At 34.5% G+C, this 24,094-nt stretch overlaps 16 protein-coding genes and 3 pseudogenes across 19 annotated transcripts, besides 2 other annotated features; 6 read left to right on the plus strand and 13 right to left on the minus strand.

The window, feature by feature from the left end:
- The first annotated feature begins 1,564 nt into the window (after positions 1-1,564).
- Positions 1,565-1,593: a mobile genetic element.
- Positions 1,594-1,894: 301 nt separating this feature from the next.
- Positions 1,895-24,094: part of a mobile genetic element that runs on past the window's edge.
- TVAGG3_0626970 lies at positions 3,158-4,167 on the plus strand (annotated as a pseudogene). Its single transcript has one exon. A coding segment is annotated over exon 1 (1,010 nt).
- Positions 4,298-4,570, plus strand: TVAGG3_0626980 (protein of unknown function, DUF4106 family; the record flags this gene model as incomplete). The annotated part of the gene is made up of 1 exon (XM_051240595.1): positions 4,298-4,570. One exon carries the CDS (start codon positions 4,298-4,300, stop codon positions 4,568-4,570), a length of 273 nt encoding a protein of 90 aa, XP_051087182.1.
- TVAGG3_0626990 (protein of unknown function, DUF4106 family) lies at positions 4,684-5,477 on the plus strand (the record flags this gene model as incomplete). Its single annotated transcript, XM_051240596.1, has 1 exon — positions 4,684-5,477. A coding segment is annotated over one exon (794 nt), but the record flags the coding sequence as incomplete, so codon positions are not given.
- TVAGG3_0627000 lies at positions 9,762-10,578 on the plus strand (annotated as a pseudogene). Its single transcript has one exon. A coding segment is annotated over exon 1 (817 nt).
- Positions 11,032-11,451, plus strand: TVAGG3_0627010 (protein of unknown function, DUF4108 family; the record flags this gene model as incomplete). Its single annotated transcript, XM_051240597.1, has 1 exon — positions 11,032-11,451. The coding sequence occupies one exon, from the start codon at positions 11,032-11,034 to the stop codon at positions 11,449-11,451; it is 420 nt and encodes a 139-aa protein (XP_051087184.1).
- On the minus strand, positions 11,468-11,921 carry TVAGG3_0627020 (annotated as a pseudogene). The gene has a single exon. A coding segment is annotated over exon 1 (454 nt).
- On the plus strand, positions 11,958-12,320 carry TVAGG3_0627030 (P-loop containing nucleoside triphosphate hydrolases family; the record flags this gene model as incomplete). The annotated part of the gene is made up of 1 exon (XM_051240598.1): positions 11,958-12,320. A coding segment is annotated over one exon (363 nt), but the record flags the coding sequence as incomplete, so codon positions are not given.
- Positions 13,292-14,131, minus strand: TVAGG3_0627040 (KilA, N-terminal/APSES-type HTH, DNA-binding family; the record flags this gene model as incomplete). Its single annotated transcript, XM_051240599.1, has 1 exon — positions 13,292-14,131. The coding sequence occupies one exon, from the start codon at positions 14,129-14,131 to the stop codon at positions 13,292-13,294; it is 840 nt and encodes a 279-aa protein (XP_051087186.1).
- Positions 14,219-14,629, minus strand: TVAGG3_0627050 (organellar and viral DNA polymerase type B; the record flags this gene model as incomplete). Its single annotated transcript, XM_051240600.1, has 1 exon — positions 14,219-14,629. One exon carries the CDS (start codon positions 14,627-14,629, stop codon positions 14,219-14,221), a length of 411 nt encoding a protein of 136 aa, XP_051087187.1.
- TVAGG3_0627060 (organellar and viral DNA polymerase type B) lies at positions 15,169-16,050 on the minus strand (the record flags this gene model as incomplete). Its single annotated transcript, XM_051240601.1, has 1 exon — positions 15,169-16,050. One exon carries the CDS (start codon positions 16,048-16,050, stop codon positions 15,169-15,171), a length of 882 nt encoding a protein of 293 aa, XP_051087188.1.
- Positions 16,364-16,777, minus strand: TVAGG3_0627070 (uncharacterized protein; the record flags this gene model as incomplete). Its single annotated transcript, XM_051240602.1, has 1 exon — positions 16,364-16,777. A coding segment is annotated over one exon (414 nt), but the record flags the coding sequence as incomplete, so codon positions are not given.
- On the minus strand, positions 17,426-18,286 carry TVAGG3_0627080 (uncharacterized protein; the record flags this gene model as incomplete). Its single annotated transcript, XM_051240603.1, has 1 exon — positions 17,426-18,286. One exon carries the CDS (start codon positions 18,284-18,286, stop codon positions 17,426-17,428), a length of 861 nt encoding a protein of 286 aa, XP_051087190.1.
- On the minus strand, positions 18,694-19,056 carry TVAGG3_0627090 (uncharacterized protein; the record flags this gene model as incomplete). Its single annotated transcript, XM_051240604.1, has 1 exon — positions 18,694-19,056. A coding segment is annotated over one exon (363 nt), but the record flags the coding sequence as incomplete, so codon positions are not given.
- TVAGG3_0627100 (phage tail repeat-like family) lies at positions 19,103-19,687 on the minus strand (the record flags this gene model as incomplete). Its single annotated transcript, XM_051240605.1, has 1 exon — positions 19,103-19,687. The coding sequence occupies one exon, from the start codon at positions 19,685-19,687 to the stop codon at positions 19,103-19,105; it is 585 nt and encodes a 194-aa protein (XP_051087192.1).
- On the minus strand, positions 19,707-19,862 carry TVAGG3_0627110 (uncharacterized protein; the record flags this gene model as incomplete). Its single annotated transcript, XM_051240606.1, has 1 exon — positions 19,707-19,862. One exon carries the CDS (start codon positions 19,860-19,862, stop codon positions 19,707-19,709), a length of 156 nt encoding a protein of 51 aa, XP_051087193.1.
- TVAGG3_0627120 (uncharacterized protein) lies at positions 19,882-20,283 on the minus strand (the record flags this gene model as incomplete). Its single annotated transcript, XM_051240607.1, has 1 exon — positions 19,882-20,283. One exon carries the CDS (start codon positions 20,281-20,283, stop codon positions 19,882-19,884), a length of 402 nt encoding a protein of 133 aa, XP_051087194.1.
- On the minus strand, positions 21,256-21,930 carry TVAGG3_0627130 (phage tail repeat-like family; the record flags this gene model as incomplete). Its single annotated transcript, XM_051240608.1, has 1 exon — positions 21,256-21,930. The coding sequence occupies one exon, from the start codon at positions 21,928-21,930 to the stop codon at positions 21,256-21,258; it is 675 nt and encodes a 224-aa protein (XP_051087195.1).
- On the minus strand, positions 23,417-23,659 carry TVAGG3_0627140 (serine threonine-protein phosphatase family; the record flags this gene model as incomplete). The annotated part of the gene is made up of 1 exon (XM_051240609.1): positions 23,417-23,659. The coding sequence occupies one exon, from the start codon at positions 23,657-23,659 to the stop codon at positions 23,417-23,419; it is 243 nt and encodes an 80-aa protein (XP_051087196.1).
- On the minus strand, positions 23,678-24,040 carry TVAGG3_0627150 (uncharacterized protein; the record flags this gene model as incomplete). The annotated part of the gene is made up of 1 exon (XM_051240610.1): positions 23,678-24,040. The coding sequence occupies one exon, from the start codon at positions 24,038-24,040 to the stop codon at positions 23,678-23,680; it is 363 nt and encodes a 120-aa protein (XP_051087197.1).

Raw genomic sequence — 24,094 nt, forward strand, 5'->3', positions numbered from 1 at the left:
TTCTGTCGTTGCATTTTGGAGTTGCAAAATTTCGATTTTTAATGTGGGATTTTAGCATGTGTAATCTTGTTCTTATCTCAACGCGAGGGTATAGCTGCAGTATGATTTAAATTAAAGAAGTTGAACTTAAATTGAATAATACTGGAGAATAACTGACAATGCAACTAATTGTATATTACAAGATAGTTGCCAATTGGAGTAATAAATTATTCTGCATCAATCATTTCTTTCGTTTCTGGCATGGCGAGCAGAAAGAAAGCGATCAGTAACCCTAGGAAAAAAGAAGAGGGGTGTCACTTTTCGTGAATGTACCTTTTTTAAAGGGATCACTGCCTTAGTTTACAACTATTCAATTTTTAACATTTGCTTTAAAAATGGTATAACAACAAAGAATTAGCGACCAATATTATGAAATATATAATCAATGATACAATACTATCTTATGTGCAAATTTTCGAAAAAAGTATTCAAATATCTAGTGTGGTGAAGCGCAGAAAGTCCTCTAGATTTGGGTTGTTGACTTTTTTCAATAATGAAGATATAGACTCTTAATCATATTTAAACATATTATTTCAATAAAAAATGAACATCGGATGGACCAATTTTGAGAAATCTTGATCAGCGGGCTCTCAGTGGAAACTCCAATGTTTAAGGTTTTGATCAAATCTCTTCTTATTGATATCTGAAACGACAAATAGGTAGATAATGGTATGGACATGTTACGGTCATGGTTATGCAGAATGATATCTATTCTATCAAGAGAAAATAGACCTCGAAGTGTCGAAAATTGAATAGTTGTAAACTAAAGCGGTGATCCCTTAAGTAAAAGTCAAATGTAAGTAATTAATAAAAAAGGTAATATTTTAAACATGATTTTGTTACACTTTTTGATAACAAGAGACCAGGATCTCGCTGACAGTTCTCAGGTCTGGCTTTCACAAATGCCCTTCTGATCAAGGGAAGGAGATGAATCCGGTCCTGGGAACTGTCATAAGACGAAATGGCGGAAGTGAGGTGAAGTCAAAAAGTGACATATATTTGGCCGGCTAAATTTCCCTTTAGTTTACATGTCAAAATTACAATAAATTAATTATTTTGCTTAGCAATTAGCTATGTATTAAAACTAAAATTATTACTATTCAATTCTTTACATTCAAATATTAAACAATTCAAATTTAATAACAAAGATATTACAATAAATAAAAAAAATGATTAAAAATGTCCCTGAAAATTTTCTGAAAGCTATCTCGTGTTTAGGTCTCAATTTTTTTTAGAAATAGAAAAAGATTGGATTTAACTTTCAAACATTATATATAGTTTTGTATATGGAAGCCTTTAAATACAAGTTAATGATATGGAGTTGTATTGCGAGGAAGAGGGAATCAAAGAAATTGACGAAGTTCCAGAATTTTATTCAACAATTCTTAATCAATTATACCGAAACTTATCTTACCATCCAAATCAAATCACATTACATACGGAATAAACATTTAATCTTTTACCATTAAAATTATATTTATACGTTATTTAATTTTTTACGTCTAAGTTGAATAGGATAATAGCCGAAGATATAAAGTAACTATAGTTTACAAGCTAAGGAACAAATCAGCATTGAAACTAAAAAATGCTGAAATATTATAATAAATTGAAGAAATACTGTGATAGAATACCTAGTTATACTAGATACTATTATAATATGAATTCATTTGTATTGAATATCGATAATAAAAAATCGATGAAATATTAAAATGAGAATAAATTAATAATGAGATTATAAATTAGAATTATTTCTCTTTTATTTAAAATAAAAACTTAGTTCTATTTAAATTCGATAAAGAAGTACGAAAAAGTTGTATTATACGTATGATGTTGCCCGATGTTTGGTAACACTATTAAAAAAAAAAAAAAAAAAAAAAAAAAAAAAGGTAGTGGGGCTCCCAGGCACTTCGTGCCTTCTAGCCCTGAGGATGTTTTGTCAAGACTTCTTCGTAAATGTTTTGTCAAGACTTCTTCGTAAATGTTTTGTCAAGACTTCTTCATCGTAAATGTTTTGTCAAGACTTCTTCATCGTAAAATCAGACAAAAATATATTTTATGTTAGAATGTTAGATCTAACATGTTTTCTAACATGTTTTCTAACATCGTTGAAAACTCATGATTTCATCGTAAAGACTTTGTCAAGACTTCTTCGTAAATGTTTTGTCAAGACTTCTTCATCGTAAAATCAGACAAAAATATATTTTATGTTAGAATGTTAGATCTAACATGTTTTCTAACATGTTTTCTAACATCGTTGAAAACTCATGATTTCATCGTAAAGACTTTGTCAAGACTTCTTCGTATATGTTTTGTCAAGACTTCTTCGTAAATGTTTTGTCATGATTTCATCGTAATGAGCGTAAAGGACCCAAAAATATATTTTAGGTGAAGAGGTGAGATTTCACCTGTTTTTTCACCTAATTTTTCACCCGTTGAATTTTCATGAAATTTACACCAAAAATATATTTTAGGTGAAGAGGTGAGATTTCACCTCTTTTCTAACATGTTTTCTAACATCGTGAATTTTCATGAAATTTACACCAAAAATAATGTTTATGTTAGAATGTTAGATCTAACACCTTTTCTAACATGTTTTCTAACATCGTGAATTTTCATGAAATTTACACCAAAAATATACTACTAGGGTCATTTACGAAGAAATCTCAACAAAGTCTTTACGATGAAATCTTAACAAAACATAGACAAGAAAGTTCATGAGAAATTAGATGAAGAAGTCTTAACAAAGTCTTTACGAAGAAATCTCAACAAAGTCTTTACGAAGAAAGTTCATGAGAAATTAGATGAAGAAGTCTTAACAAAGTCTTTACGAAGAAATTCATGAGTTTTCTACGATGTTAGAAAACATGTTAGAAAACATGTTAGATCTAACATTCTAACATAAAATATATTTTTATTGAATTCCGTATGAAATTTCATGAGTTTTGTATGTTTTAGACCATGTTAGAAAACATGTTAGAAAACATGTTAGATCTAACATTCTAACATAAAATATATTTTTGGGTCATTTACACTCATTTATGAAGAAATCTCAACAAAGTCTTTATGAAGAAGTCACAACAAAACATCTGTCAAAAACCGCTTTTTAACTTCACTTAAAATGCCACGTAAGCTACGTAAGAATATACGTAAGAGGAAGAGAGCATTGAAACATCCAATAGTAAAACTGACACCACAACAACAGTTGCAACAACAAATGATGAATGACCCCACTATGTTGCAACAAATGTCAAGCAATCCTATGCTTTTAAACCGAGTTGTTGGTGCACAGAGTGGAGGTTTAAGAGCGGCACTTTTAGCGAAAATGGCAGGCTATGGTGGAGCTGCAGACGGAACAGCCTATAACCCTCAAAGTCAAATGAATTTGAGTTCACTCAAAAATCAAATAACAGATGTCAAAAAGTCAAACATAGACATACAGAAGCAAATAAGTGAAAACGAAAAAAACTAGAATATGACAGACACACAAAGAAACTCAATGAGTTAAACGTAGAGAAAAAGAAGAAAGAAGAACAACTGAAAGAACTAAGTACAGAGGAATATGCAAAAAAAGTGTCAGAAAAAGCAGCAGAAGTAGCAAAAATGGAACAAGATGTCATAAATTTGAAAAACCATACTACTCAATATAAAATACTGAAAGATGAAGAGATAAAACAAAAAGCCCTGAAGACATATATGGATAGCGATGAGTATAAAAAAGAAGTTGAAGCAAATGTAAAGGCAGAAAAACTTTTACAGTTGCAAAACCAAACCGTACAGTATGAAAACTTAGCACAAGAAAGTAAAAATAACGACGCAGCCATGCAAAAGGCAATGAAAAGTGCAGAATATATAAAAGCTAACAATGACTGGTTAGATGCCCAAGCCAACGCTAAAGCAGCCCAACTCATAGGGTCAATAAGGACAAAAATACAAGCGGATGAAGATAGTTCAAATGAAGCTTTAACAAATGCTGACTTTAAGAACGCTTTCGAAGCTCTTCATAGTAAGGTGAAACAAGTGAACGACTTCTCATCTGGAAAGAAACTGAAGTCTGAAGGTTTCGACAAAGAGTTAAAAGAAGTAGCACAAAATATGACGAAAATAACAGATGCAGCAACGAGACAGGCAGTTCAAAGTGCCTATGACGCCGTTAGAGCAACTGTTGTGAAAAGTCAAGAAAAAGAGTTACAACAGACCAAAACAGACCTAGTAAATGCTTTCTTAAAAACGAAAAGTCAGGTAGGACATTACGCTGCAGATGGAACATATGTGCCAGCTGGTGGAACTTATATACCACCAAACCCTCCAAGAGAAGCACCTGCACCAGGACTACCTAGAACATTTACATCGTCACATGGACACAGACACAGGCATGCACAACAACCAGCACAACAACCACCTCCACAACCAGCACAACAACCAACACAACAACCAACAGTTCAAAACACTGCACCACAACCAGCACAACAACAACCACAAACAGAGCAAGGACATAAAAGAAGTAGAGAACAAGGAAACCAAGAATTCTTAAAAATGCTTAAAGAAGACTATGGTTACCCAGATAGTATTGACTTTAGTGACAGATATAAAGAAGCTATTAGAAAGTTCAAGGATGGAAATACTGACCCGAACCTATTTAGCTTTATGGCTCTGCACCAAAGGGGATATAATTTCAAACCTGGAAAATACAAGCTCGCTAAGGGATATGATTTAATAGCATATCATCCAAATGACATGAACGAATTTACTCCGAGATATTTGATGTCAGAGCTAAATGACAATTTAACTCTCTTCATGAAACGCGTAAAAAATAGAGACGGAACGAAAGAAGAAAGGTTTATGAGTCCGGATGACTTAGAAAGGGAACTTGTTGAAAACGGTCTCGGAATATATGAAATGCCAGCAGATGAGGTACAAGAAACTCCACAGGAAGAACTAGTTCAGATACAACCAGACATGGAAGAAATAGTTCAGCAACAAAAGCTAGAAGAGCCTGAAGGAAACGAACAAGTCCTTCCTTTGGAAACTAACTTCACAGAACTAGATGAAGATTTGGAACAGCCGAAAAATCTTGACCCTCAACAAGAGTATGCGGAGAATATGGAATATTTCCAAGAGTCTAAAAAAAATTCGGCTGACATAGTAGAAGAATATCGAAAAATGTTTGCCGACATACAAAAGACTCCAACATCAGATGAAAATATCCAGCATAGAATGGAAGAACTGAAAAAAAATGTACACAAATACAACAACCCTTTTTACTTACGAGCATTTAACGTTCAATCTTCGGATGAACTCGGTGAAGATAAAAGGTTAAATTTCAAGAAAACATATAGAAATGAAACATTGTTTAAAGTTCATTCAGAACCTAACCAAGATGGAAACAAACCTACTTTTGTTTCTGCAGACGATGGAACTACAATGAGATGGGGTCATAAAGCTAACCCGGATAGGTGGTTCATAAACTTACAACCTCAATTCCAAGAAGTTGTAGACGCAATGGAAGTCAATGGTGAACCAGATATAGCTGGTATTTTCAGCGCGGCTTTAATGCCATTGAAAGATATGAAAGATGCAGATATTTTGGACCAGTATGAAATGAACATGGCTGATGGAAATATAACACCTGACGTTCTAGAACATTTATCTCAAAGAACTACACAGAACCATAGAGATGGTATATTTGGTGAAGAGTTTAGAAAGAAAGTTAGGGAGGGAGAAGAAGAGAACCTATTGTACATGACCTTGCAAACGAAAGTTTACAAAATGTCATAAAAACTTACTTTGCAGACAATGAACCGAGAAGGGATGAATATTTAAGAAAACTCAAATGGACAGTACCAAATGAAATGTTAGTATTGAAAAACATGTTCCTTGACAAAATAAAACCAACTACAGAAATAAACGACGCAAGACTGAAAGATTGGGTAAAAGCTTTCCCATTCACAAAAGATATAGTTGGTAACATGGAAAGAAAACCAGAATGGCTACAAAAACATATATTTGGAAACGAGCATATTCCATATGGACAGGCACTGTTTGAAGAGCTTGAACCGGAAACTCAGGAAAGAGTCATGCAAACAATACGCGAAGACTCAAATACAGACTATGACAAACTCTTTCTAGGATATAGGTTACCTGAGATGGGCGACCAGAGCCAAAAGGCAAAAAGGACATGGGAAATTTGCAACATACTAGATGAACATGAGGCAAAGATGCAACAACTTCAAGCAGAGGGCAATGAAGGAAAAAGAAGAGTTAAAAACTCAGTCAGGAAGAAAGTAAAGCTTGGTCGGAGTGGGTTCTATTATGACATATAAATCCAACTATTCTATATTTTTACTCATATGAAATGTACGCCGCTCAGAATATAACGCCAACAGTTTTGGATGCCATGAATGGAAATGTTTCCGAATGGTATAACGAATGCGACAATGCCATTAGAAGGTCAGAAATAGTTCCTGGAACTTACGAATATACAACTGCTGTTTCTTATGGAAACGTAGGTGAGTTTGGAGAAGGTTCTTCAACAACAGTAGATATTGCTTGCGACAGGTTTCATATTATTTCTATTGACAACTCATTCTTATACGTGGAACAAGACATTGAAATAAAACCTTCTGCCAAGTTGTCTGACAAGAAAGGTTGCAATGGAATTTTCTATGTCGGATACCAATATGCTCCAGAAGTTTTCATGGGATATAAGATATATTCTAACTCTGACTTAGTTCAAACAGTAACATGGGCAAACTATGAATGGTTCGCTTTGAGAAACTCAGTACAACCACAAGCTAGAGAACAAACAGACCAGTATGCAACTATTGAGAAAATAAGAAGACTTGACCCTAACGTTCCAGGAGTTTATGTTAACCTTTCTGGTTCAGATGGAATTGCTGCCACTAAAGTAAAACTGAAACTTAGAGTTCCTTTGTCATCTTTCCTCATCTTCAGGTTTTTAAGATACTTGCCAAACTGGGCAGGAAAAATTTCTATCGAACTTACTCCAAGCAAAAATAACTTAGTCATTGCACCAACACAAGACCCATTCACTCTTACAGAAGTAGTGGGAACAAATAAAATGTCATTCGCCGACTTTTGCAAAAACAAAGTTGACTTAGACTTTGGTTTCTCAAACCTCAACACTGAAGTAAACTATTATTTCAATGCTCAATGCTGCTGGAGATGCTTGGGACCCAGTTAAGTTCACATGCGAAAAGTTTGAATGCAAGAGAATAGAAAGCAGACTTGCAGTCTATATGTTGGACCCAGATATTTCAAATGCTTTAGCTGCCAAATATATTGCAGTTCCACTTATGTTCCCTATACACCAAATATCTGTCAAAGACTTTGCAGGTGAAGTTGGAAACCAAAATCCAGGAACCGCAGGTGCAAGAACAGATATTGCCTTAACAACTGCAATGAAACATGCAGATACTATGTTTGTACTGTTCAGACGAACTATAAATGACTATTCTTGCTTCTACAACCCTGGTATTAAATACCATATAAACATAGATGGCAAATATTATCCAAGAGAAGAATATTCTACAGTTGAGGATATGAGGTCATACAACTTGACATTAGATGCTATGAACTTTAACAACAACTTCACAACAACCATTAACCCTGAAATGCAAAGTTCTATTATGCCATATGTGAAAGTATGGACTCATACAGGAGGTCAAAAAACTCAATATACAAATGGAGACCGTTCAAACTTTTGGCTTGGCATTCCATTTGCTGACTCAGAAGACTTTATGGGTGGTATTTCAACTGTTGGTACAGTTCAAATACAATATACTGGTGACAGAGACGGTCCAGATGAATTGAAAGCAAAGAAGTTTACAAAACCAATAGCACTTTTCACGGAAGATGCTCTTTTGAAGATTCGTTCGATGAAACCTGCTGGGCTCCTCAGATTGGCATAACGACAGCTTCCATCGAGCAGATTTTGGCAGCAGGTCAGTAAGTTGTTCTTGAACTGACTTCTCTCCGTCAAATATTGACAGTACGCCAGTTTTGACATAAAATTGTATTATAAACTTTCCTTTAGAAATATCGGTCAGTTTTGTTGTTATATTTTTGTCTGCTTCAAGAACTTTCACCATCTCGGTTATACCAACTTTCTTTGCTTTATGAAAATATTTTGGTTCAGCAAAGACTGCTATTCTATAACATTTTCCATTGTTTGTATAAAGAACTATTCTGTCAATGAACTTGTATTGTTTGTGTGTGTAAACTTTGTTTTGCTTCAATTCGAAGAGATACTCAAATACGTCCATCTTTTTATTCTAAGTAAAATGTCATTTCCGAAAAATAGAAGCGTAAGTGTTTCAAAAGGTTTAATGGCGGTGGCAGATGTGAAGTTAAATTCACCAACTCAAACAAACAGTCAAAGTGTTGTTGTCAATGTCAAAGAAAGAGATGTTGAAGTGGGGAAACCATACGAAGACGAAGATGGTATAACAATAGTTCCTGTAAAAGAACAACCAACATACCCTGAAGTTAGCAGAGACTTAAGTTCTGTTGCAGATATTCGAAACGACTACCAACAACTTAAAGACAAACTTAAAACTCAGGAGAAGATTTGTCAAGCTTTGGGTATAATGTTAAACTTGGTCGAACACAACCCTGTAAAAGTGAACTCATATGTCATCGCACCTCATGAAGTTTTGAAAGAACTATTGAAACTTTTGACAGAGGCAGACGATATAAACATCAAAGAAATAGAACCTGACATTGCTTGCTGTGGTGTTTCATATAATGTCATTGACAAGATATACGTTATGAAAGGAGGTGAAACCTTGAACTTAAAATATAGTTTCCCAGACGTCATAAAAATATTTGACGACCACAACATTTCATTAAAATTTACTTGCTAAGTAAATGGCAGAAGACATAGTGGTTTATACTATTACGACTAAAAACCCTGAGTCATATAATTCTATAACAACAAACTTACAAAGTCCTCAAGGACGATATTGTAAACTGACCTTAAACACGATGACGACTAAAGCCTGTTTTGCTCTTTTGACACCAGAAGACTTTGTTGTTGTGAATGGTAAAAAATACTTCTTTGAAGATACTTACTCAGATATACCACCAACAGGTTTTGTTGACTTATTTAATACTTTAAGGACGGATGTAACATGTGCTGCAACTAGAGCAGGTTTCATTATGTTTGGATGTCCGACTGAGTTTAGTATAAACGATATGAGCTATAATACAAAACTTATATCTGGTTTTTACTACCAACAGTTTCCTATAACAGGAAAAGGTGTCATACAAGGAATGTCTGTTCCATTGACTTTAAGCACACCTATTTTATATATTGTTTCAAACTTAGGTTCAAAGTGCTATTCGAATATCGACAGAAACTACTATGACCAAAAGATACTCATGCGTATAAACAACACATTCTCTGCTGGTTTGCCTATTGTTCATTCGAATGCAGAGTTTTCAGCTTTAGTGAACTCAAACACTTTGGCAAACATAACGTTGACATTAGTCGACGCAAACTTTGTTCCTGTAAAACTTTTATGTCCTATGTATTTGTCAATGACGGCAGAAAGTTTCGAATTGGAAGATGCAACTGGTGAAAGTATTGTATTACAAGAACAACTTCAACAACAAATAGCTCAAGAACAACAAATGCAACAAATGGAACAAATGCAACAACAAAGTCAAGAATAAAAAAAATATTTTTTTTTATTTTTATAAAAATGTACAGAATAGACGTTTCAGATTTTTATGACTTCCAAGCGTTCAGAAATATGTGTCCATTTAGAGACTATAACAAAGCAGTCGAGAATTTGAAACGTTTAGTCATTTATGTCGACTCTGCCCCAGAATGTTATGTCATGAAAGAATGGGATGTTGTCTTTAACAAACCAAGAGCGACAATAGTTTCAGAACAAGAATGTAGACAGAAACTTAAGAAAATAAAAGTCGTACAGGTTGGAATGAAGATGTTAGATGCTTGGGATATCTTATTGTCAAAGTTAGAAGATTTTTCAGTTCGAGGTATAAAGTTTTATACACCTTCTCCAAACTTCTATTCTATCTTCACTGGATATAAATATGAACAAGTAGAATGGAAAGAAAATATTATAGAAGCTTGGTTAGACCATGTCAAAGAAATTATATGCAATGGAAACGAAAGAGTCTATGAGTATATCTTATGTTGGTTTGCAAACATCTTACAATATCCAAGTGCTAAAAATGAAACTGCTCTCATTATAATTGGAAAACAAGGAACAGGTAAGAACACTTTCTTTACAGATATCTTATGCAAACTGTTAGAAGGTTATTCGAATCCGAATATGACAAACTTAGAAAACATCTGCGGTAAATTTAACTCTTCAATGAGAATATGAAACTTATAGTATGTAACGAACTTCAAAGTATAGATACAACAAAAGTTTTGAACTCGGATGCTTTGAAGAGTCTTATAACAGACAAAGTTGGAGTTGTTGAAAGAAAATATAAAGACCAAAGAGTTTGTGAAAATGTTGCAAACTTCGTCATGGTTTCAAACAATGTTGTTCCGATGAAGTTAGAAAGTTCTGACAGAAGATATGTAGTTGTCAGAACGTCAGATTCTCATATGCAAGATACAGAATATTTTGACGACTTAGCAGAAACTTTAACACCTAACTTTTACAACCACTTGTTCTCATATTTCATGACATTAGATATTTCTAACTTCAATCCAAGACAAATTCCACATACCGAAGAGAGACAAACATTGTTAGAAGCAAACAAGAGTGTATATGAACTGTTCATAGATGAAACTGACTTTGAGTGTTTAGATGAAAGGTCATTGTACGATTCATATAAACAGTATTGTCAAGAGTATGGTTATATGACAGCGTCTAAACGAACATTCTTGGCAAATGTCAAAAATCTTTTAGACATACAGAACGGCGTATATACAAAGAAAAATTTTTCTGAGTAAATTTAAAAAAAATATTTTTTTATCCGATAGAAAAGATGACGAAATATATTTCAGTCAACAAGTACATGACAGAAGTCAAAGAAGAACTAGACCCATTCATATATTTGAATGTTTACTTCTACCATTTTGAAAAGTCTACATTTGACAAAGTTTGGAACATCGAACCTGTTAAGTTTGCTATTGTGACTAAAAATGGTGCGAAATTTGAAGACTTAGACATAGAAGGTTTGTTAGCAGTCAAAGAAAATTTTGACAGAAGGTTCTCAAACCTTAAAGAAGGCAAAGCATACAAACTTGTTATACCTTATGAACCAAAGAAGACAGACGACTATGAATATTATGAGTCTAAGATAGTTGAAGTTCAAGGTAAATTAGGTAAAAAGATTTTAGAGTCTAAGCCAGTGTTTGCCCCTAAAGAGGAAGAGAACATTGACATTGACCCAGAAATGTTCTAAAAATAAAATTTTATTTTTACATGTCAAATTTCTTTTTCTCTGGAACTGGTTCAGGTTCTTTCTTCTCTTCTTCTACTTTCTTTTCTTTCTTCTCTCTCTCTTCTTCTTTTCTGGTGGAGTTATGTCAAATTTCTCAGAACCATATTTATGTAAAAGTTCTTTGTCCTTTAATAGCTCTTCTATTCTGTTTCCTATTTCATCTTCAAGAACAGCGCATGTGTCTTCTTTGCATTCTAAGAACTTTTGTTGGACTTCATCTTTCCAATCGGTGTCATCTCTGTCAACAAGTCTGTCATTGACAAATTTTAAGACTGCTCTTTGTAATGTTTTATGGTTCTTGTCATATTCCCAGAAACAGAACTTTAGAACAAATTCACCTTTCTTGTTTACACTATGTAAGATTTTATGGTCGACAGATGTTTTAGAGTCGAAAATTTGTCTCGAATATAGATAGCGAAATCGCTAGACATTTTCTAAAAGATAAAAATTTTAATTTTTCTAAAAATATGTTAGAAAAAAAGTTTGCTGACATTGACAAGAAATTTGAGAATGTTTTAAATAAGAACAAGAGGAAGTTAGAAAATGCTCAGATAAAACCCATACATGACAAGTTCTTATTTGCTCAGAATGGTATAACAGGTCTAATTGCACCACCTGGGTCGGGTAAGACTTTCACTTATCTTAAAATGGCTGCACAACAACAAGAACTAGATGAGAAGAACCCATTCTATGAGTTAGTAGTCATTTGTAGTACTTCTGGTCAATTCGATCAAACCGTAAATTCGTTCAAAGATATTATAAAGAAGTCTAAGTTAGTATGTATAAAAGACTCTGAGTTGTTAGATTGGATAAAGAAGTACCAAAGAAGAGTTTTGAAGTACAATGCTATAAATGAGTATGTCAATTCGAAGTTTAAAGACCCAAATGAGGAAATGCAGAGAATATTAGAGAAGAAACACTTCAGAAACAAACAGAAAGAGATAGAATACATTTCGAAGAAATTGCAATCTTACGATTGGAAGACTTACCCTCACAGATGTCTTCTTATCTTAGATGATTTCGCCTCTCATCCTTTGTTAAAGAACAGAGAACAAGATATGTGTCGAATTCTTAAGAAGCTCAGACACTTCAACATCTCTGTTGTCATTTGTGTACAGACAGCAAAGAGTTTAAGTAAGGATGTTAAAAGAATACTTACTGATATCATACTTTTCCCCGGATTGTCCGAAGACGATTTCATGGAACTTATGAAAGAGTCCATGGCAGGTAAGTTTGACAGACATGAACTATGGAGAAGTACAAAGTCATACAAGACCCTCATACTTCTTTCAGAATTCACATCTACGCGAACAAAGTTCAAATTGTAAAAAGTCAAGCGTAAAAATGTAAGTGTTTGGTCTTAGTCTGTTGTGGTTCTGCAGCTTTCGGTTCTTCTGGCTTTGGAAGACATTCAGGAAGAGGAACGTCGGACATTCGTTTGTGTCCTGTCGGAAGGAAGAACTTTTCCAGTTGTCGGGAAATTTTTTTCCAGTTGTCGGGAAATTTTTTTCCAGTTGTCGGGAAATTTTTTTCTGTCGTTCGACCAAAAAGTTCTCAATTTTCGAAAATTTGAATGGTTTACGGACGAACAACAGGAAAATTTTTTCCAGTTGTCGGGAATTTTTTTTCCAGTTGTCGGGAAATTTTTTTCCAGTTGTCGGGAAGGACTTGGAATGTTGGATGGAAGGACTCGGAATGTCTGAAGGAAGGACTCGGAATGCCAGAAGGATTTGACAAGACAATTTACCTTATAGAGCTACCTGAGCCATCTGAAGTCAAGCTTGAAAAATAAATGGTTCATTTACTCTGCTTGTTTGAAGTTGTCAAAATACTCTGTTATTTTTTCCTTTAACAATGGCAAATCTTCTTTGAAGGTAAGAATTGTACAACCTTTCATATCATAGTGTGTTTGAGGTAAAGTATCTTGAACTATTTGTTTCACATCTTCATTCGGTGTCATTGAAATCGGTAAGTTTTCGCGATAGAACCAATTTCTGTCAGATTTGTAAATCTTAGCAAGGTCGTAAAAGCTTTTGTTGTTTCTTCTGACTAAATGCAACATAACCATATCTCTGTCTTCTTCATTTTCCATCTCTTCAGTGTAAATCATATACTTATAGTTCTTTTCCTTTCCTTTTGGTACCGAACGTGGTATTCTTTTCTGTATGTTTTTGTCTTTTGCTTCAAGCTTGTTCTCTAGCTCTTCACGTTCTTGTCTATGAATTTCGTCAAGAAGTTTACAAACATACCATGAATAGCGAGGTGAAGCCCATTGTGCCACATTATTTACAAGAAGTCTATGTACATACCAACCTCTCAAACCATTTGGCAATTTTTCACGATTTTCATAGAGTTTTGGCGACTGGGGTTTTTCTCCCACTCGCTGTTCTTCACGATTTTCAGAAAAAAGTATGTCTCGCTGTGCTTCATTTAATAGTTCAATAGTGCTTTGGTTCCTAAACCAGTCTTTAGGAAGCTTAGTATCTGGAGCAAAACATGCTGTCAAAATACTTTGCATTTGGTACATATCGTCTTTGACCGAACGAATGAGACGGAGTTGTTTGTTAAACTGAACCCACTCGTATTCTTCATTTATGGCTTCATGAACGATAGCAGTTGTTGTGTTCTCTGTTGTTGACATATCTGTCTTTACATACAAAATAAAAAAATAAAAAAAATAAAATTAGCGTTATTTTCTATCTTGTATAAAAGACCAAAAATAAACGCTTTACATGTATTTTTCAGCAACTTCGTCAAATAATTTTATAGCTTTAGCTATCTCATCTACTTCAAACGTTTCTTTACCTTTTATGGGAGCACCATACATTTTCTCAAACTTTTCAAGCAGTTCTGTTTCAGCAGCTCTCATATCATTTACAAACACAACCTTAACTCTATTGACTGTACTGTCATATCTTTGAGTTATATTAAATGTTCTTCCTATCTTATATCTCTTTGTATTGAAGTCCTTTGGTTTCTGAACGATATAAAGTAAGCCTTCACTGCAACGTTCAGTATCGAATGAACCATATGTTATGAAATTATATCCAACAACTGGGTCAATCCAGAACAAAACTACTGGTATAAGACTTTTGTCGATGAGATATGTTCTTGTTCCATAGAATCTTACCGATATCATAAGCTCAGGATTTCTTGTCAAAATTTTCTGAGTTGAAGCATTTCTAACCCAGTCGTGGGATGTTTTCTTTTCAGATAGTGTTAGAATGTCTGACAAAGAATATTTGTTGTATTTCTTTGAGTATCTTACGTTTAAATCACCAATTCTAACCACTTTGGTGTTATTGTCTATCTTTTTAACTGTTTCAAACTCAGTGTTTGTCATTTCCTGTTCTTACATACAAAATAAAAAAAATATTTTATAAAAAACTAACTTTATTTTTTCTATCTTAAGGAAATTCACGAATTTCATACGGAATCTCTTCTCTCGGTTTTCTACCGGTCGCAAGCATATGAGGAAATTCATGAAATTTGGTCATTTTTCAGCAAAAATATATTTTAGGGTAGAATGTTAGATCTAACACGTTTTCTAACACGTTTTCTAACATGGTCTAAAACACACAAAACTCATGAAATTTCATACGGAATTCAATAAAAATATATTTTATGTTAGAATGTTAGATCTAACATGTTTTCTAACATGTTTTCTAACATAACTATTTACAAGCGTTTTACATGGTATATGTTGCGATGGTTCATGACTCTAAACAATTTCGTAGCTTCTATTTCTTCTGTCAGTACATCGAATGTTTTAACAATGCCGAAAGTTTCTTTATACTTCTTCTTGACATCTGAAAGAAGGAAATCGTCAGCTGTTGGATAGTTTTTGTTTAGAAATGCTAACATGTCCATTTTGTTTTCTGCTGGTTTCTCTGCTTCTTTCTTTAAGTCTGCATAGTCGTTTCGCATACGTTCTATCTCTTTGACGGAGTAGTTATATTTCCTCATTGCTGCTTTACATTTTGAACATTGCGGGTTCATTTTAGCATTGTACATTGAAATAAAACCAGCTAGAACAACCAAGGCGTCAATGGTTTTCTTTAACTCAAAAGTTGCTGGTTTTATCTGTTCGTTCCATACTTTACCTCTTCTATCTTTATCTCTTATCTGCCATACACATTTTGCAACTAACGAAACAAAGTTGTCGTAGGTCTTAAATTCTTCAGATTTATATATGTCAGAGATGTTCTTATATACCATGTCGCAGTCTTTGTCCATGACTTTGTGGTTGCAATGAAATCCAAGAAACTCATAATTTACCTTTCGTATGAACTTCTTTATTTCTACTGAGTCAGTTGCTTTGACTTCTATTTCATCGAATTCAGGAATAGTAAGCTTTTGTTGTTGTATTTCAGGAAGTTTAGGTAAATGGTCGATGAGGTCCTGCATTTCATAAAGATATTGTTCATTTGTTTCATCTTTTGCAGTGCAATCTAAATCTCCTTGGAGAAGTTCTTGCTTTATCTTCTGGATTTTTGTTTCGAAAGTATATGAAGAAGGAATGAAGCTTTTCATCTCTACCAACATTGACGTAGGGTTCATGACTAAAGAGTTTGGTGAAGTTGTTGCTAACATGTTCTTACAATAAAAATAAAAAAATATTTTTTTAAAAAAACCAACTTTATTTTTTATGTTTTTTGTGAAAGTGTCAAAACTCATGAATTTCGAGAGTTTTCTACGATGTTAGAAAACGTGTTAGAAAACGTGTTAGATCTAACATTCTAACATAAAATATATTTTTGGTGTAAATTTCATGATTTTCAAGAGTTTTAGACCATGTTAGAAAACATGTTAGAAAACATGTTAGATCTAACATTCTAACATAAAATATATTTTTGCCAAAAAAATGGTTCATTTACTCACAATATTTTTGTACAAAACGACCCCAAACTTTTAACTTCTTTTCTGCAGCTTCTAATGAAATTTTAGCGAGTTCATATTCTCTAAATTCTCTCTTTAAATCTTCTTGTTCCCATTGGTCTAGTTCGTATGGCGAGTCTCTATAACCAGAACATATCTCACGTTCATGTTCTATTTGTTTTTCATGCATTTTTCTAACTTCTTCTTCGAACAAAGGTTTTGCATTCTCTACTGTATCTTCAAGTTCTTCTTCATCTAATTTCTCATGAACTTTCTTGTCTATGGAGTCCAAAATTTTTCCAACTGCTATACAATATTTTGGAGAAGCCCACATTGCTATATAGTTTACAAGTCTTGGGTCTACATACGTTCCTCTAACCTGTTTGATTTCATCAGGAATTCCTGCATGAACTGTGTATAAAAAGCAACCCGCGGAATTCCGCGGGTTGGTATATTCTTCACAAAATGCCTCAAAATACTCTTCCCAGGACTTATTTTCCAACAACCTTCTAAAGTCTTTCCTAAACTGCTGACACATCTTTGTTGCATTTATATAACCATCCATGTCTCTACGTAAGACTTCAATACCGTTGTAAGTGCCTTTTGTGAATGTTTCGCCATTAGATTTGTTCGTGAACGTTTTTGCTTCGACTGTCATACTGTTCTTACAATAAAAATAAAAAAAATATTTTTTGGTGGGACGTCGGACATTCGTTTGTGGCTTAACCGTCGGACATTCGTTTGTGGCTTAACCGTCGACCCCCTCAGTAAACATCTCATTTTAACTCACTTTTTTTCTATCTTAAGGAAATTCATGAAAATTCACCTGTTGAATTTTGTATAAAAAGCAACCCGCTGTTTTCCGCGGGTTGGTATATTCTTCACAAAATGCTTGTTTTGAGGTCGAGCCACTTTTGGCTCCACCTCTTTTTTCAACCAAAAACTCATTTTTGTCGAATTCAGCACAAAATTCATGAAAATTCAAGAGTTTTAGACCATGTTAGAAAACGTGTTAGAAAACGTGTTAGATCTAACATGCTAACATAAACATTATTTTTCAATACTTTTTCAGCACTTCTCCGTAGTTATATATGAAAGACAATTCGAGATAAAAGTCGTAGTACAATGGAACAATATGTTGCACACCATTTGTTGTGAACCAAACTTGAAAGTCAGAGAAACTGTTACTAGGTGGTTCGTAGAATTTAGAAGCAAAGTCATAAAAGTCCTTACCAATACAAAGAAAACTATTGTTGCTTGAACTGAAACTTGCATGACACATGACATTTTGAGGGTCAAACACGTTTCTATAAACTGTCAAATCTGTTGGTGGGCGTATAAACCAGAACGGACCGTCAGGTGGTAATGGTTCGTTCTGGTTTAGTAACCGAAGAAATTGTGCCCAAGAACGTTTGTCTACTTGCCAAAATAAAAACTGTGTATCTCTTGGAGGGTTATTTTCAATCCTTTGAAATGAAACTGTGGAGTTCATCTTGTCATATTCTAGTTTCAGATAGTATGTTCCATTTAGTAAAGAGTCGTATTTTTCTTGAAATTCCCAGTAGTATTTGTTTATTTGAGTTTGAAAGTCATTTAGAGTCTTCTCAAGATTTTCGTCTGAACGAACCGTAAAGATTCTCATTTCATCAAATTTGTCTAGTAGACCATCATGACCTCTATACCGCCCATGAAAATATACTGCGAACATAAACGCGTTAGTTCTTTTTGAAAACAAAACTCTTCTAAATCCTATTGCCTTTGCATCTGAAGGACTTTGAAGCCAACGAATTGGATAGTCAAAGCGGTAGGAGCCAGATGAAATTTCTTCATCTGATATAGTCCTACCAGCGTTTGTAAAGATATAGTCTAACGGTTTTGTATCTGCTACTTTTGTTCTTTGTTTTTCAACCTGAAACATTTAATATATGTAAAAATATACTGTTTTAAAAAAAATGTTTTAAAAAAGTATGCCATTTCATATTTCTCATCTAACAAACATGTTGTCTGACTGCTTGAGAGTTAGGTTGGTACCATTCGAACTTCACGCTTACAATTCCTTCAATTGCATTCAAAATGTCTGAGTCGGAGTCAACCATTTGTTCTCTCTTTGTAGTCTTGAAAGCGTCAAGAAGTTGTGTGTTGTGACATTGCCATGTGCATAGTAAATGTGACCGTCCAAATCTGTTACGGTTAGTCTGAGATTGTATCCTTTCTTATTTCCGTCTTGTATGGCAGCAAGTACTCCCATGAAGCCTTCTTTGTTCTTTCCTTCGTCAAAGTTTACTGTAAAGGTTCGACCAGATGTAATTTGACTTCTAACTTCACGGTACTTTCATATGCATATCTTGTTCTTTCCATTGGAGCATGTGCGTCTTCACCTTTTCCTTTTTTCCTTCTCAAAGGATGCAATTGTTCGTCATGTTTCCAGTAGAATCTGGCAAAGCCGTCGTGTCCTTCAACTTGCGGTTCACTAACATTGAAAGGCAAGTTCATAAGACGTTCTTCTTCTAACCTCTCTAGTCTGTTTGGATAATTTGCACGTGCTGTTTCTAGGTCCATTTCGTAGCGAAGACCAGACAATTTGTCATAGACTTTTATGGGTCTTCCCTTCCTATATTTAAAATTCTTCGAAACTTTCCAACCATATCTTTCTAACTCTGCTTTTATTCTAGCAGATTTTCTATCCATTCTATATGGGGGCATTTTTATAAAAATAAAAAAATATATTTTTTCTTTACTTTACATAACCGCCTGCTGCCATAAGTCTTTGACGCCAACCCATACCAGCTAATGAAGGTTGACTTGGTTTAGTTTGGAAACTAACCTTTGGTTTTGGTTTATCTTCAGTTTTTGGCTCACCTTCTTCTATCGGTTTTTCGTCACTTTTTGGTTCACCTGACTTTACTTCACTTGCAGGTATGGTTGTGTCGTCAACATCTTCGTAAATATCATATGCCATTTGTTTTTGTTTTCCTTTCAACTTTTTGTGTTTGTTGTAAAGTTTAGAATATTTCGACTCTAAGTCAATGAGATGTTCTATAATGAACTGTTGGTCCGTGAAGTATACCTTCCCATCTGTTGTCTCATAAACTCCTTCAGACTTCAATATTTTATTTGTGAGAGTCTGTTTCTTTTTTGAGATACTAGCCGTTCCATTTCTATGAAAAGTGACTTTGTAGTTAGGGTTTGTATTTCCAGACCTGGCACTTTCTATTATTGAATTTTTCTCTTCATCTGTAAGTTCTTTGACAGGTTTTGACAATGGTTCTGAACTTTTTGTTTGTGGTGTCAAATCTACCGTTTCAACTTCTTCGGTCATTTCATCTCAGTAAAAAATTTTAGTTTGGTTTGTTTTCAACTGGTTGTTTAGGTTTTTTAAGTCGGTCTAAAACTTCCTGAGGTATAGGAAGAACTTGACAAACACGTGGTTGTGTAACTACTGGAAGTCGACAAATCCATCTTGAACCCATTTGTCTCAATGCTGTATTGTTCATTTCATCTCAGTAAAAAACTTTACATTCCCCAAGTTTGAGGTGGTTGCGGTTGGTTATTGTTTACCCACTGTTGTGCATGGTTATATCCTCTGTTAAAGAATCTTTCACCTTGGTCCATATAGTGTCCTGCTTGGTTATAGTAGTCATTTGCTTTGTTATAGTAGTTTCCTGCTTGTCTTCCTACATTGTCCATCCATCCTTGAACTTTTCCTCTTGTTTCAGGATTTGGAATAAGATTTGTTGCATCTCGTGCTACCTCCCAACCTTTCTGTACAGTTTGTATAATAGGTTGTGCTTTCTCTTTAAGTATACCTAATGTACTCAAAATCTTCCTTCCAATTCCAAATGCACCTCTAGCTATTGTTCCCACTGCGGGCAAAAATCTGGATGCAACTCCTGCTAATGCGCCAAATAAACCCATTTCTTATAGGGTAAAAAATGACGAATCCAAACAAGGACCCCTATGTTTCTAAAGCAACAAAGAAAGCACTCATGGTAAAAATCTTTAGTTCAACACCAAATGCTTGGTTTATGGATATCTTGGAAAACATTCCGAGGTATAGAGAAGATGGACCACCATACTGGCTAATATTTGTCGGTCAAAACACAAGATACTGTGAAGCCATACCATTGCAGTCCAAAAATATTTTAGATGTGAAAACTGCTTTGACAATATTCGTTGACAAATACCATCCAACAAAACTGACATCTGACTGTGAAAGTTCTTTCAAATCAGACGATATTAAAAACTATCTGCGTTCAAAAAATGTAAACCAATATTTCATTGTCGACCAAAACCATTCTGCTCTTGGTGTCATTGACAGTTGTATAAAAATCTTAAGAGACTTAAATCAACCACAAGGTGGTGAGGTAGATGAAATGTCATATGACGACAAATATAGACACTTCTCCATGGCAAAGATGAGACAAGTTTTAAATATTTACAATAGCCGTAAACAAAAAGGTTTGGGAAACCACTCCCCCGAAGAAATGAAAAACAACCCTGACTTAGAGAAAGACTATATATTTAATAATTTAGTCAAAAGAGACAAACAAGAAAGAATGCCGGGCTTCAAACTTCAGAAAGGTGACAAAGTAAAAATAGAAATACCTAAACGCGACCCATATGAAAATACTATTGACTATGACAACAATGGGAACCGACAGGTACTCACATTCGTGTTCGTAAAAATAGAAGAAAGTATACAAGAGAATATTATGAAGTTTTAGGCAAACATGGCAAAATGTACACACTGCAAGCAGAAGATAAAACTACTATTGTCAGACCTCGTTTCAAACTTGTCAAAGTTCAAGGTGGTATACTTTCAAAGACAGTTCCTAACAAATATAAGACAACTGCTGACGAATATGCTAAAGAAGTTGAAAATGACGACTAAGCATTTCTATACCATGCGTAAACTGTCATGTAAGGTGGCATGTAGTCTTTACTCTGTCCCGTTGTTTCCGAATATCCTGTAATGCGATGTGTATGGCTTCCTCCTCCCTGAGTGTCATCCCAGTAACAATTTATAGCAAACTTAACGTCGTCTTTAACATCATATCCTTTACCTTTTGTCATTCCTGTCCAATCCCAATATCTATGCTTATGCCAACCTGCTTCAGCTGTAGTTAAATTTATGTAGTGACTGTGTGCAGGTAAGTTTTCACCTGAAATCGTTTTACTTCCACCTGTTACCTTTGAAGAGTTTGCACAATACAAAAACCTTTCGACTATTTGAGTCCAAGTTCCAAAACCAAGTACTACTTCTGGTCTGGTAGAGTTCATTGACGTATAAATAGAACCTATAGGATATACTGTTTGAAGTATTTCAATCTTTAATGTTTGAAGCTCTGTTTTGTCTGCTTTCTTATATAACCTTTCTTCAAGTTCATTTACGTCAGAGATGCTATGTCTATGATATTTTTGTGGGTATGTTCCTTCTGTCCATGCGAAAATACGTTCTTTTGTTGCATCTACATATCCTTTTATCCATGTCGAGTCTGCTTTTGTATTCCTTAACTCTGTAACACCTTTCTCAAGCTCTTTCAACTGTTGTCCATCTTCCATTAAACCTCTGGTATGACTTGAAACCGTTTGTGTCAACATATCTACAGTTTCTTTGTCGGCTTTAAGGTCTAAACATCCTGAAACCCACCCTGTATTGGCTTTACCTTCTAAAATCTTCGATGTCCGTTCATTATACCATTCAACCCTTTCTTTAATTTCATTGTCTTTTTCATCCACATATTCCTTATCTGCCTTCTTCACTAACGCACTAGCCACGCATGCTAACTCATCGTTAACATATGTTTTGTCAGCTTTCTTTTCAACATCCTCTTTTGTTGCATATGTTGCATCTGCTCTGTCATGTTCTTCTTGAACTTTTTCAATGACATACTCTTTGTCAGCTTTGTTGTCAACATCTGCTTTCAAAAGAAGTTCATCTATAGGTTTCTCGTTTAAAGTTCTTTTTGTTGGATTTATACAAACAGTATGGTTCTTACTGTCTTGAAACAGAAACTCGTCTGTCATTGGGTTTAATGTCAGTTTTAAGTTTCCTTCTTTCAATGACTCAGATATCTTAGAATAGTTTGAAAAGTTTGTTGTGTTCTTATTTAGAGCTTGCAAAATGAGTTGTCGGTTGTGTTGTATTTCTCTCATAGACGCTGTTTCTTTCGACATTTTTATTCTAGATAAAATATGCTTTCAATAGAAAAAGAAAATTCTAGAGTTGCTACAACTAAACCATTAGATGAACTTTTTACTAATGTCGGTCAAAAGTTTGAGACAGAGACCGTAAAACATGAAGGCTATCGTTTTGACTACCCACTAAGATGGTTAAGAGACCCATCCGTCACAAAAGCTATTGGCTTTCGTAGAATGAAGTTCATTTCAGAAGCCATACATGGTTTCCCATTTACGGTCGCTTTTGAAGTTCGATACTATAACAAAGAAAAACGTACGTATGAGAAATTTGAACAGGGAAAACTTTTACAAGTGAATTTGCTTGTAAACTTAGAAACAACTCTTCAAGCTTTTCAAGAAAAAATAAACGATATCTATCTCGAATATGCAAAACAGTACAACATTGACGAAGGAGAGTACCATCTCGATATTTTATATGACAGGAAAAATGCAACTGTTAAATTCAATAGAATAGAAGACCTTGGAGAAGACGTTTATATTTCTACAAAATATAACAACTTGGCATGGTATAGATTTTTGAGGATGTTAAATCAGCCTGCAGAATATCCAGTACACCCGAACTTTTATGAAGTCGAAAACCCTAATGGAACATATGAAAATGTTTTCGACTCAGATGCTATTATAGTTCATGCTTCATTTTCTGGTGCACAAAACTCTTTTTTATGCTTGGCAAATGACTTTTACGAAAAACCTACAAAGCTATATGAACCACCGAGTGGAAGTATTTCAGACTTTCAAGTATGGTTTACAACAGATGGAAGAAAGAGAATAGTTCCATTATACCATGCGTTTTACTTAGAACTTAGTTTCATATACAACTACTATCGAACGATAAAAATATAATTTTTTAATACGGTTGAGGTGTTGGATTTGGTTGCCAACTAGACTGTGGTGCAGGTTCAGGCTGTTGTATAACAGGAGCTTGTTCTTCTGGTTCAGGGTCTTTAGGTATAATACCAACGAACTGACCTACTCTTTTACCAATATTTTTGACTCCGTTCCAAATTCCTCTTCCGACAGATTTTATTCCATTCCATATACCTCTTCCAACATTTCGAAAGAAGTTTCCTATTCTTCCAAAGAAACCCATTTTACTATATGTAAAAATCTAATGTCCGCCTAGTCTCTTACGTTTCCTGTTGAGTTCCATAGCATTCTTTAACTGGAGCTCATACATTCTGTTTCTCCTCTGGTAGAAAACATATTCTGGGTCAACTCCTGTGTTCGCGTCATCTGCATAAAGTTGTTTATATCCCACTTCGGGGTTTGTATAAAACTCTTTCCATCTCATATTTGCATACCATGGTGGTAAGCCTAACGCAGCGTCATTTGACATGGCAGTTTGCATTTGTACATCTGTTGGCACTTGACCATAGTTTGCCATTGCAGTTTGTATTCTAACTTCATTTGGAATATTCTCTGGGTTTGGTTGTCCAGGTTGCTGTGCATTTGCTAAGTTCTGTGCGTCCATTTAATATTAGATAAAAATATCTCTTACGAGTACATATACTGGACATTTGCAGGC

Source organism: Trichomonas vaginalis, chromosome III (assembly GCF_026262505.1).
Source record: "Trichomonas vaginalis G3 chromosome III, whole genome shotgun sequence".
Classification (NCBI taxonomy): Eukaryota; Parabasalia; order Trichomonadida; family Trichomonadidae; genus Trichomonas; species Trichomonas vaginalis.